This window comes from Myxocyprinus asiaticus, chromosome 47 (assembly GCF_019703515.2).
Source record: "Myxocyprinus asiaticus isolate MX2 ecotype Aquarium Trade chromosome 47, UBuf_Myxa_2, whole genome shotgun sequence".
In the NCBI taxonomy this organism is placed as follows: Eukaryota; Metazoa; Chordata; class Actinopteri; order Cypriniformes; family Catostomidae; genus Myxocyprinus; species Myxocyprinus asiaticus.
The window spans coordinates 3,150,220-3,163,980 of record NC_059390.1 but is presented as its reverse complement, the minus strand read 5'-3'; the positions used below and the strand labels follow the sequence as shown (position 1 = coordinate 3,163,980).

At 39.7% G+C, this 13,761-nt stretch overlaps 1 protein-coding gene across 1 annotated transcript; it reads left to right on the top strand.

The window, feature by feature from the left end:
• Nucleotides 1-566: 566 nt before the first annotated feature.
• LOC127436520 (prosaposin receptor GPR37-like) lies at nucleotides 567-13,097 on the top strand. The gene is made up of 2 exons (XM_051690774.1): nucleotides 567-2,641; nucleotides 12,080-13,097. Exons 1-2 carry the CDS (start codon nucleotides 1,631-1,633, stop codon nucleotides 12,908-12,910), a joined length of 1,842 nt encoding a protein of 613 aa, XP_051546734.1. The 5' UTR covers nucleotides 567-1,630; the 3' UTR covers nucleotides 12,911-13,097.
• The last annotated feature ends 664 nt before the right edge of the window (nucleotides 13,098-13,761 follow it).

Genomic DNA, 13,761 nt, shown 5'->3' with positions numbered 1-13,761 from the left:
GTAAGTTTATGTTTATTAACATTAGTTACCACAAATATTAACATGAACAAACAATGAACAATACTTTTACAGCATTTAATAATGTCAGTTAATGTTAATCTTTACGTACACTAATATTTTTTCTTACATTAAAAGTTTTATTTGTTCAAATTAATGCATTATGAACAAACAATAAACAATATTATTTTGCACACTAACCAAGATTAATAAATGCTGCAATTATTGTAAAGTTTCACTGATATTCAAATGGTAGATTCAGTGTTGGTTTGCAGTTTATTTATTATTCATATAGCAGAACTTTTTTGTAACCTTATTAGTTATACATAATATCCATTTAAATGTATCTGTACACTCAAACAATTAAAATAATAAAATAATAATAATTTGCCTATTTTTAAGATTCAATTTTATAACAAATTTTTATCTAATTGAATTGAGTAATATTTAACTAAATTAAATTAATAAAACTTGAATGTTTTTATTTGTATTTTTATTTTATTTTTTAGATTTTATCAAATGAATTTTGTTATAGATTACTCTGTTCAGTTTCTTGTGTGTATGAAATGGATTTACAAATCAATAAAAATAAATGCAAAATAAATGGGGGGCTTCTTGCCCCAGGTGGGGGGGTCATCTTGCCCCTTTTCATAATTTTTTATTTTGTGCTATGACAACAAAATTAGCTAATGTTTCTATTTATTTCCCTTGATAATATGTTGGATGATGCATCATCATCCTGTACATGCTAAAAGTTTATCTATATATGTTACAGTTAAAAATGTAAATGAATATTACCCCCTCTTACCTTATTTATTATTGTAGCCTTTGCACTATAAATGCGATATAAATGATAGTTACTATGCATACAACATTCAGTTACTACATGTTATAATATAACTCGTATAACCTCGTGCTGCACTCAAAATTGATCGGATTATGTTTCTGTTGACATGCGTAATTACGCATGCTAATACATGTATTACGCACGCACGGGCGGGGCGTGGTCGCCTCCAGCTGCGGTGGTCCAGGGGTCCTGATGTTGATGGATTCGGCTTGACAGAACAAGGTTATCCGCTAGGGGAGAGTCCGTCCATTTTCTTCAGCCGTTCTTCACTCACTCACTCACTCTGTGTAGAAGCTGTCGGAGCGGAGGGCGCAGCAGCAGCTCACCGCCCGCACACCCGCCGCGCCGCGCCGCGCCTTAGAGCGCGTCCCCACACACAGAGAGAGGATCACGGCAGAGGCGCCGGAGGAGCTGCGATATCCAGGACGCTTCCAGGTTGCCGCGCCCCATTGAAAACGGGATGCGACCGACTCGTGCTGCTGGCTTGGATGCTATGCGCTTCATAAATAGAGACGCATGTGTTGGTGAAATAATAGCGCTTGGTGAGGAAAACGCCTTTCTGGCACTTTGCTGAGAAGAGGAAAGCAAAGCCCTAGTGAGGTTTTCATTTGCATGGACCACAGGGAATGTGCACTGGAGTGGATATAACAGAGGAAAAGAATGGATTTTACGCAAAGTAAATGATCATTCGAGCATGAACTTTTCCTCTGACAATGTGAATCAAGGAAAATACGATGCATATTGGAGTGATTTTTCAGTGATTTTCAGCACATTGTCTCATTGAAGATGCAGGTGCTGCTTTTAAGAACGGTATTTCTCATCGCTGGGTGTCCACATGTTATGCTGCATGGAGAAAATCATTATGCACACACCAAAGCAACTAGCAACATTACTCTAAGGAGTTCTCATGATCCAAAACCCAGTCCTGTGAGACATCAAGCCACAGGTACACCTGCCTTTGACGTCAAGCACACTTCAGAGGACAACAGTAACTTGTCCTCACATCTGTGGATTTTGGAAAGCAAAGGTAAACAAAGATACAGACATCTCTTGTCAAACAGAACACATGGGGTCAGGGAGAATGGCATGAATCTCCACAAGCGCTTGCGGCGACATAAAAGGAAAAAGTTAAATGGTGAGATGCCAGCTACCATGGGAACAGCAAGTGGATACAATAACTCCAAGCCGTGTTCAATGAGCAAGAGAGGGGACCACGAGAGAAACCACCGACGCAAAAGAGGCACAAAGGAACACCACAAGAAAACGTTTAAGAGCGTGAAAAGGGGCCCAAATAAAGGCGGTGGCCATTTGGCACCACCCGAAACTTATTATAGCGCCCTGACATCGTCTTTAACCCTTTGGGAACCATTGCCCAAACCTGTGGCTCTCACCTCCACAGATTTTCCCTTTGATCTCACCAGACATACTGAATTTCAAACCAAACAGGTAGATGACCCTTGGGATGCAACGCCAATGACACCTCCATATGCAGAGGATGAGGAGAGTGAATTTTTCCCCAACCCTTTTTACCCCGTTACTAGTGAGACGTATGGGGCGTATGCAATCACTATAGTTGCAGTCCTCATTTTCGTTGTTGGGATAACAGGAAACATTGCAATAATGTGCGTTGTGTGCCATAATTACTACATGAGGAGCATCTCAAATGCTCTTCTGGCCAACCTCGCCATTTGGGACTTGGCGCTGATACTGTCTTGCCTGCCTCTCGTGGTTTTTCATGAACTGACTAAGACCTGGCTGTTGGGCCACTTCACCTGTAAAGTCATACCGTATATTGAGGTAATGGATCCCATGTTAATTCATACCAGTTTTGATTGTTTGTGTGCATATTATGCCTAATGACTAATTTTTCGTAGTGGTGTTTGCTAAGGCAAGCATCACTATTACTATTGCTTATTCTCAAGGTTCGGGATTTTAAATAACCTCTAACACCAAGTTACTAAACACAAAGAACTAAAGACATCATGTACCTAAAATTTTGCTGCTTTCTGGGGAAACATGGTATTACTTTTCTAAGCTATGACTGACTTATGATTCGCAAGACAAACCCGGTGAAAAGTCCCATAGACTTACATTGAAGAAGGGACTCAAGCTATATCAAGGGACCAGAATATCATAGAGACTTGGAGGGGAGCTCTTTTGACTTGGGCCATTAAACGACCACATTGTGGCCACCCCAAATATCATAACAACCACATAGCAATGACATGGGTATCACCAAGAACATCCTAGCAACTGCAAAGCAATAGTAAAAACCATTTAAAACATCTTAACCACATAATCACATGGCAGTGCCCTAAAAAAACCACATAGTAACCACCTAGAACACCATAGCAACCGCATAGCAACACCCAAGAAAACAACTTAGCAACCACCTAGAACACCCTAGTGATATCATATCAGTGTTAAAAACCACTCAGAACAATTTTGTAACCACATAGCAACCACCTACTGTAGAACACTTTAGCAACTGCATAGCAATGCCTTGGAAACCACATAGCTACCACCAAGAACACCTTATCAACTGGAAACAACTTAGCTACCACCCAAAACACCCTAGTAACCACATAGCAATGGCGTTGCAATCATCCAGAACACCTTAGCAACCACATAGCAATGTTAAAAACCACTCAGAACACCTTAGTAACCACATAGCAATGCCCTGGAAACCACCTAGAACACCTTAGCTCTGCATACAATGCCTTGGAAACAACTTAGCAACCACCCGTGCACCTTAGTAAGTGTATAGCAACGCCCAGAAAACCACTTAGCAACCACCCAGAACACCTTAGCTTCCACACAGCAATGCCCTGGAAACCACTAGAACACACTAGTAACCACATAGCAACGATGTGGCAATCATCCAGAACACCTTAGCTACCACATAGCGATGTTACAACTACTCAGAGCACCTTAGTAACCACATAGCAATGCTCTAGAAACCACCTAACAACCACCCAGAACACCTTAGCATCCACATAGCAATGCCCTGGAAACTACTAGAATACCCTAGTAACCACATAGCAATGATGTTGCAATCATCCAGAACACCTTAGCAACCACACTGCAATGTTAAAACTCCTCAGAACACCTTAGTAACCACATAGCAATGCCCTGGAAACCACCTAACAACCACCTAGAACACCTTAGCAACCACATATCAATGCCTTGTTAAATGATCATTTTTCTTACAGAAACAGAACAAAAATGGGCATTTCCCAATTAGTGGCTGTTTCCAAACCAGGATGAGTGTTTTTGAACTGTCCGATGAAAGTAGGGAATCTCTGTGTAGTAGGCAAATCGAGTAATGCGGTTGAAAAATGCCCATCCCGGTTTGAAAACACTCACTGATTGGAAAACGGCCATTTTAGTTCCATGGAGACCAATACATAAATTTGCTTTTTTTTCTTTTTAAACATGAGTTTGAATTACACATGAAACTGGTGTTGTGATTTAATATGCCTTATTTTGGAAAATGCCACAGTGTTCCTTTTATGCAGAAGAGCATCCACCCTGCCCCAAGGACACCTGCACTGATAGTGTGTCCTGACCTCTGTCCCACTTCAGTCACACAGTGTACAGCACAACCATGTTATTAGTTATTTCCGATGAAATCTGCGCTGCCATTATAATCTCCACACCACACCCAGTTTCAGCTGAGATCACTGTGCGGTAGACACCGCTCTTCTTTTTTATTTAATAATTATGGACACAGAGAAGTGTCTTTTGTGTTTGGCTGAAAAAAAAAAAAACCTGTCAGAGTGAATCTTACAAAAACATGTTTAGGGTCATATTTCACCCCACAATTAAAAGAGAAATACAGTATATGACGTTATGTTTAAGGAAGACTGAAGATTATTTTAATGATGATGGTAATTTCTCATTACCATAATGAACTGACATTTTACTTTTGAGTTCCTTTTGTAATTCTCATTATTCTCTGTAGTAGTTCTTACTAGATTCTCATAACTGTAATGCTGTAATTTAAACAGGATGTGTATAATTTTGTCAATTTTAAAATACTTCCTCCTATTGCCTATTTTTATGCTGAAAAAACTAGAAATAAGCCATAAGTTGTCGGTTGATTCTTCAGAAAAGTATAAACACTCTGGATTTGTGTCATTAACAAATTATTGCCGTATGTTTGAGCATCCTGGCCAGTCCAACATGGCAACATTGGCTCAACCAATGGCATTAGTTTTGGATGGGGCTATCTATTTATCCAAGCAATGCAAGATGGGAAACCTGTTTGAAAACAGTCATTAGCTTTGTCAGAAATGGCGTACTGTACATACAGAGTATGTACCAGGGACTGAAAACTAGATGATTTTCATTTCGGTTCGTTCTGAGCAAGAAAATAATTTTTTTTGTTCTGGTTCAGAAGTTCCGCAGCCTCCTTTCCAAATGGTAACTAGTTATAACAAAATAAAATTCAGTGTAGCTGTGCATGTACAGTATAAGTAGTACGTGTTCATAGTTGTTCAAAAAGATCTTCATTCAGAGAATGCGACATCCCCAATGGGCAATGCGACAAAGAAATGTGTGAAGCAGCAGTTTCCTTCAGGATCAAAGCACATGTTTAATTTTTTCGGGCAACATGAAGTGGTGTAACTGTGATAAACCCTTTGGCCTTTAGTTTAAAAAAAAAATAATGGAACGAAATTGACCAGTTATAACCGGTTGCCATAATTTAAAAATAACGTTTTCACTCCGGAACAATTGAAATTCACTTTGTTCCCATTTTCGGTTACGTTGTGCAAAAAAAAAAAATTCGGTTTTCGTTTTCGTTCCATGAACTGTTTGGAGTCCCTGGTATGTACTGCATTTAATAAAGAATGTGCTTCTCGACCATTAATAATGCACATCCTTTATGTATGCAGGTGAGTAGTATGAATATATTCTCGTACATAATTAATGTCCCGAATATACAGTATGACGTAGTAACAACAACCACAAAAGTAATGTACTCTGGTTTTGTTAAACAAGTACTTGTAATGAAGTTATGTTTGGTGGCACAGAAATTATACATTTAATCTTTAAATAAGCATACAGTAAATTAAAGACAGTACAATAAATACTACTGAATAATCATTTACAATCTGAAAAGTACACAGTTATCTTTTCTCATTACAGTAATGAGAATGTGGAGGATAAATGGGCTAAATTGTCATGAAAATAACGTTACAGTGCAAAACATCTTAATGGTCTAATTTCCTCTGAGCAAAGTCTCATTTCTTTCTTTTTCTTGTGATTTTATGGTGAAACTTGACCTGGACGTGTTCTTATGAGGTTCACCTATCTGTTTTCCTGAGAGAGGTAGATTATGTGCAAGCGAGCAGGGCTCAGGTTGCCTTTGTGAACGTGAAGGGTGGGGTGAGGCGGGTTTTAGAGGCAGAGCAGTGTGAATGTGGCCTCCTGGTGGCACACAGTGTGCGTGCTGTGATTGTATGGGACAGGCAGAGAGAGCCAAGAGGCTCGGCTTGACAATGGTGGAGTTGAATGAAAACAAGGCAGTATGCGTGTGTGTGTGTGTCCCGGTTGCTGCTTTGAATGCTGATCGGCAGTGACTGAATTCAGGCTAAGTGGTGAGTAAAGTCGGTCTTAAGGGCAAATGTGCGAGGGAGTATTCCGCTGGGAGAAAACGCCTCCAGCTCCATTACTCACCGCCTGATATAACACATGCATGCATGTATGCTCGGCCCTGACTTGAGACTGTAGAAAACATGGTGCATGATAGTTCATGTGTACTGGAAAGAGAAGTTGGCTTCGAAAGTTAAATGGCTTGCAAACAGCATTTCATTTTGATTTTAAAGCTAAGTCTGTATACTAAAACCTGATCTCATGAAATTTAGGTGACTGTGGCAAAAAATTTGGTTCCTTACACATATCGCTGCAGTTCTAAGGTGAAATGTCCACTGTGTGGTGCTAAAAACTAGTTAGAAGGGGTTTTTAAGGTTAATGCTCTATCGGGTTTTAAATCAACAAAGCCGACCAACCTCCCTACCATAAACCGTAAACTTAAACCTAACCGATAGGGTCATAAATAGCAAATGTGAGTTGAAAAGCACAATTGCTGAAGCAACCACGCCATTTTGTGGTGCTTCTATGACACTTTCGGCTCACGTGCCGACTCACGTGCTCTTCAGAACTCGAACCCTGGTCTGCATCACAAGGGCAACGCTCTATCAGTTGAGCTAGCGTGCAATTTGACCATGCTTGCACAAGCTTGTAAATGTAGTGGGTTATGTAATGCAAACATTAAAATGAATCGTCTTACGAGTCATGCGCTATAGTAAAAGCATTTAGATGTCGTAAGATAGCATTTTGTGAAGAACAGGGCGAAAGTAAGTGTTTATGAATTGATAATCTGCCGTTTTACTCGTGATTTGTTTGAAAGGGAATAAATGTCGTTGTTGTAGCGCCTCTAGGCTACATGTGTACAGCGAGCCACATAAATGGTGTGAATTGTGGGAGAGATTATCTTTATGACCAATGGCAAATGGACCAATGGTGTTAGGGGAAACCTGTCTGAAAACATTAATTAATTTTGCAGTTATTTTGTAGCAGTTCCTTTTGGTGGGAAATTTCTGGTGCACTTTACCTTTAAACCTAACTGTGTTCTGTATCTGACATCCTCTTATTCTCTCCAGCATAGAGATACCACACAGGGGCGGATAAATATATTTTCAAATATTGTTTTGCCCGCACAGACAAGTTCAGCGAACGCCAGTTGAACTTGTCTGGTCATTGCATTTGTTTTAACAGAACTCTGACAATTCTGAACGTGGTAGGTCAAGCAAATCTAAGGGCGGCAGGTCCGTACAGTGATTTAACTGGCAGGGTTTGACTTGTGTTTTGACTGGCCTTTAATTTTTAAAGATTACACCAGTCACAACACACACACATTTGTAGGAATGCCTCTATATCTCCTGTCGTTTTCTCTGTGCACATCCTGTCTGTTAGCAGGCTCTGTTTTGCTTTAGAGTGACAGACGCACCAATATAATTTCAATTTAACCCATCTGAATATCTGTCAATTATTCAAAATGTGATAAGCAGCTCTAAATAATGAATCGCCTCATCATATATTACTATACTGCTTGAACAAATTATTAATGACTTGTCTATCATGTTTTTAACGCAGCTTGTTGACTCCCACTTAGTGGTCTGAATTTATGTGAATGTTTGTATCCGTTTAATTCTGCGATCGCCATATATAACAATATCACTGTAATAGCTTTTGTCTCCAGCTCGCTCATGCATCAGAGTATCTCATTTGTCAACATCTAAGAATTATTGCCCTGCCTGCAGGCACAAGTCCAAAAATGGCCTTAAGTCACCCCTGTCTGAAAGCGGCCATTAAAACCAGATTAATAACCAGCACCTCCATTGGAGAGGAGAGGCTCTTAATCAGAGAATTAATGAGGCGTTCGTAAAGACCTGCGCAGGCATTGTCACCTGCTGCTAGGAAACCTGTAAGCCATAAAATGCCTCCAAAATGCCAGCGAGTGTCAGATCAGACGTGCACGGCTGAGAGCGGTCAGTCATGGTCTGGACTGCTTGCTAGTAAAGCGTGAAGTGTGTGGAGACCAGAGAGACCTTAGATTCAATTACTGTGAAAGCAAGAGAGGAAGTTTGGTTTAAACCACAGGATTACTGCATGTTAATCAAGTTGTCTTAGTTCTCTGTACAGTACATTTTAATATTTTTGCAGAACAGTAAAGCTCATTTGTGCCGTGTTCTCCTCCCTTCATCTTCCCAAATGTTTAAAGGTTTTCTGCCTTAAACATACTGTTTTAATATTTGTGTTTTCATAAATTGACTGCTTTCCTTTTGCCAAAATTTGTTTTTATTTTTATTTTATTTTTATTAATTATTTTATATAAAGATTTCAAACTATGGCTGGGCGATATAGCTAAAAATAATTCTCAATATTTTTTAGCCTTTTGAGGATATTTGATATACAGTTGTTATTTATGTATTTGCTCTGGAAGTGTGTAATTTCTGCGCCACAAGCATCACTCTGTGTGTGTGTGTGTGTATTTATGTACATATATATATATATATATAATTAATTAAATGGACAGTTTGAACACTCACTGAAACGAATCAAACTTACCTACTTTAATGTAATTTTTGCTATTGAAGTTTAAATTAGACTCTATTAAAACACTCTTATACTTGCAATTTGCGGGAAAAGAAACAATTGCAAAACTAGCCTCATAACATGGTCTTTAGGACCATTAAAATGGGATATTCGCATTGTGGCTTAATTTTATATTTCTTGCAAAATCATTGCAAATTTATGGTGAATATGTCACCCGGCCCTATTGGAAACCCAGTATGCAATCAGGAAGCTTTCTGATGTGCTGTTAAGACTGTACCCATCCTATAAACCCAGGTAGAAAACTGTTATGCGTATTTCCCAACGGGGCATCTAATAGAAAAAATTAATGCATTTCACACCTTTGGAAGTAATGTTATGCCATTAAAGTATCTTAATGGACACAATGGTCCATAATGAATTCTGAACAGCTTGCTTTTTGTTTTGATGTTGAAGCATCAAACAGATTTGTGTTTTGAGATGGAGGTGAGCTAGTTTTCGTTTGGCTCAGACCCGCTTCAGCAACCCGCAACAGCACGAACGTCGTTCCCCTAATTGTCTCCTCCTTGATGCTGATGTGCCTGATTGCTTAGTAATTATGCTAATAAAGACAAACAGTTGCCTTTTTCATTTGGGTTTGGATCATCCGCTGGGACGCAGCTGCTAAAACGTGGCCAAGAATCTCTCCCGTCGTCGTCGTCTTTTCATTGATGTTGTTCCTTTTGTCTTGCCTCTGTAAATACTCTTTTATATCAGCCAGTTTATTGTGGCAATAGTCATGGCAAGTGTCCCATTTCTCGACAGGAAGTGTATGTTCAGAGTGTTTTAGAGCTCTGCTCAGTGTAGAATTAATTGCTGCCATGCAGGAGGTTGACTTCAGTCACAATAACAGCAGATTAAAGCTTTAAACGTGAGAGACATTTCACTCACGTTCTGCAAACCTGCCAGTAAGTGGCAAATAAATTACACGGAGAGTGTTTCCATCTGTAGATCTTGGTTCATCTAGATGACAAACATCAAAACAACTTCCTTCTTAACTATTTGTTTCTTACGGGAGTAGCAATAGACACTTACTGACGTATAGCTGTTATTTCAAAGCAATTCTCAAAGGTTTTGCAGTTGTGGTTAAAAGTGCAGTGTGTGATTTCTGTGCCATTCTGCAGCGCCAAACTTCTATTGTCAGACACACAAGTTGTCCCGCCCACAAAGACTGTGTTTTGTATGGAGCCCCTCAGAGTGTTCAATACAAGTTAAGCTGATTCCAACGGGACCAGAACCCGTGCCTTGCGACACGTTTTTGGTGTGAAACAGATAAGTATTTAAGTGCTTTTTTAACTCTAAATCATTCCGGTTGGCAGCGGTACGCACGTGCATCACAGCCGGAAGAGCAGCGCTGTTCACAAGTGAAATGGAGAAACACTGTACAGTATCTTGGTTGATATTGGTTTAGATCTGTTATTATCTGTTTCATTACTCACAATGGTGTGTTGTGTGCTCATCCTGGATGTCTCAACCGAGTGGAGAAGGAGAGATTACCTCGGTATCCATGGCAACGCAAATACGTCACACAAGAGACCGCTTGGACTCCACCCTCTCCAGAAGCGTTGGATTATAGTTAAAAAGTACTTAAATATTGATCTTTTTCGCACCAAAAGCAATCGTGTCACTTTATAAGACATTAATTTAACTGCTGGTGTCGTATCGATGACGTTTATGCCATTCGCTTCCTTTTTAAGGTCCTACTGATCTAAAACATTTTTCTATTTTTCTTCAAATGTGTTCTGGTGAAGATAGAAAGTCATACACACCTGGGATATCATGGGGGTGAGTAAATAATGAGGTTTTGGGTTAACTATTCCTTTAATGTGAGTGCTTTTATAAAATTATAAGCTTCACATTTCTGCCTTAAAACCCTCCAAAAATTGGCCCCATTCACTTCCGTTGTAAGCGCCTCACTGTAACCTCCATTTTTGCTTTTTTAAGGACGGAAGATTAGAAATGTTTTTTTGTGGTTATCAACATTATGCCACAAATGCTAAATAGTTTTGCGTTCCATCACAATAAAGTTTATTTTTCCTCCCAATAAGGTTTGCGTTCCCTTGCAATAAAATAATCATGGTTTTACTATAGTACTATTGCAGTAACCATGGTTATTTTTATGGTTTCTATGGTTTTATTACAAATACCATGCTTAAACTATGATTTCTTGAGAAAACCATGGGCAATTTTCAGAAGGGTTAACCATGGTTTCATTACAGTAACCATAGTTGAACTATATTAATTGTAGTAAAACCATAGTAACCACAAAATTATAACCATATTTTATAACCATAATGTTTGTTTTCCTGTACTGTATTTTTACAATGGTTTCACTATGAATATCATGGTTAAAATATGGTTACTGTAGTAAAACCATTGTAAATTTTGTGGTTACTGTAATTGTACTACAAATGCCATAGTTCACCTGTGGTTACTGTAGTAAAACCATGTTAATATATTGCGAAGGGAATGCAAAACTATTGCTATGAAACACAAAACTGTTTCAGAAAAAAAATCCCTCCCTGTCCCAATGACAATTGAATTATTTAGCAGTTTTCATATTGGTGACAAATAGAGCAAGTTACTTTGTTACTCGTAACATACAATATGAGACAGTCTCTGTCTGGTAGTGAATGGACCATCAAGACACATCGAGAGTTTGTTCCTCGTATTTTTGTTTTGGTGGCTTTATGCAAGGAATATTCCACATATGTGATGCTACTTGGAATTTTGGAGAGTAAAAAAAACATCTAAAGGTTAACGTTGTTAGAAGATAGGCGAGTCGCAATAGACAGTGGTCTTTATTAGAAGGTTTGTGTGTCTTTGATTTGAATTGCTTGCATTGAATACATCAGCGAGCATCAGATTATTGTTCTTATAGTGTGATATCAATCATTTGATATCTACCGACCACTGGCACTGGTTTGATTTATTTGCTCTGCAAAGCCAATTTGTTATTATATTTAACCCTTGCCCAGTGTTAATTTTGGACCCTTGTGGAGAAAGTATTTTAACATCAAAAACATTACACACTGCACCTTAAAAACCAAATTGTTTTTGTGTCTTTATCTCCAGGTGGCCTCCCTAGGTGTGACCACATTCACCCTGTGCGCACTCTGCATCGACCGTTACCGTGCTGCCACCAACGTGCAGATGTACTATGAGATGATTGAAAACTGCACGTCCACTGCTGCCAAGTTGGCAGTCATTTGGATCGGTGCCTTACTTCTCGCGCTGCCCGAGCTCCTGATCCGCCAGCTGGTGTCGGAAAATGGCGAAGGCACAGTTGACGACCCTGCATCGGAACGCTGCCTGATTCGCATCTCAACTTCCCTTCCTGACACGCTTTATGTGCTGGGCCTGACCTATGAGGGCGCTCGTCTGTGGTGGTGCTTCGGTTGCTACTTCTGCCTGCCAACGCTTTTCACCATCGGCAGCTCGGTCGCAACAGCCCACCGAATCCGCCGTGCTGAGCGGGGCTGCGCTAGAGGCAACAAAAAGCAAATCCGATTGGAAAGCCAAATGAACTGCACCGTAGTGGCGCTCGCGATCGTCTACGGTGCATGCGTGGTTCCGGAGAATGTGTGCAACATGGTTTCCGCATACATGGCGGCAGGAGTTCCGCAGAGCACTATGGCATTGTTGCACCTTCTCAGCCAACTGCTGCTTTTCCTGCGGGCGGCCGTTACACCAGTGCTGCTGCTCTGTCTCTGCAGGCCATTCGGTCGTGCCTTCCTGGAATGCTGCTGCTGCTGTTGTGTGGACGTGTGCGGAATTGCGGCCCACTCTTCGGCCACAGCAAGCGACGACAACGAGCACGAGTGCACCACCGAACTTGAGCTGTCGCCATTTAGCACTATACGGCGAGAAATGTCAAACTACACCGCGACTGGATCACACTGCTGAGTTTGCACTATTTGTATGTGTGCATACGTGCATTTAGTGCCAACATTGCCACACCTTGTTCTGTGAAAGCAGTCTTGCCTGTGTAAATACTTGTACCACAACTGATATGTTGCTCTTTTGAAGAAAATAATGTAGACTGAAAATTATGAAATAACTTTTTTTGTACAATAGTCTTTAATATATATACAGTGTGTGTGTATATATATATATATATATATATATATATATATATATATATATATATATATATATATATATATACATACATACATACACTGAGATAGTGACTGCTTTTAATTTTAATGTTTTTTTGCACTGCCAACCACTTTAGCTTTTTCGCGACTCTGTTTCCACAATTACACTGTGTCTACACTTGAAGCATCTGCACCTCATCTCCGAATGTTCGCTAACCACAGACCGATCAGCTTGATACTAGACTTACTAGCCACAGTAAGATATAAAATTTGTCAAGACAATCTTTGATGTTAACTTGAAAAAAACCCTGCCCTGACAGTTTGAAATAGTATTAAAAGCTTGAAGTTTTAAGGTTTTACAGGCCCAACAGTCAGAGAGTCAAAATGATGGAAGGAAGGCTGGATGGATGGATAGATGAATGGAGTTCAATCTGACCATGTGTGAGTTTGTTTACATTTGAATATTTTCACAGTTACAATTTGGATAGTCTTGGCCCATTTCAAAATTCCGCCAATGTAAGTCTGGGATTCTTCAGAGATTTGAATATCTGCTGTGCAAAAACAGTAATTCCGATTTCAGTAGTTCGCAAGTTAATGTAATCCATCTTAGAATATAGTGTAAATGTTTGTGGCTCACTGTCCTGGGCGAAAGGCTCA

Coding starts and splice junctions, on each gene's coding strand:
- LOC127436520 (XM_051690774.1), top strand. CDS start 1,631: ATGCAGGTGCTGCTTTTAAGAACGGTATTTCTCATCGCTGGGTGTCCA. Junction 2,642..12,079: donor AAGTCATACCGTATATTGAG/GTAATGGATCCC, acceptor CTTTATCTCCAG/GTGGCCTCCCTAGGTGTGAC.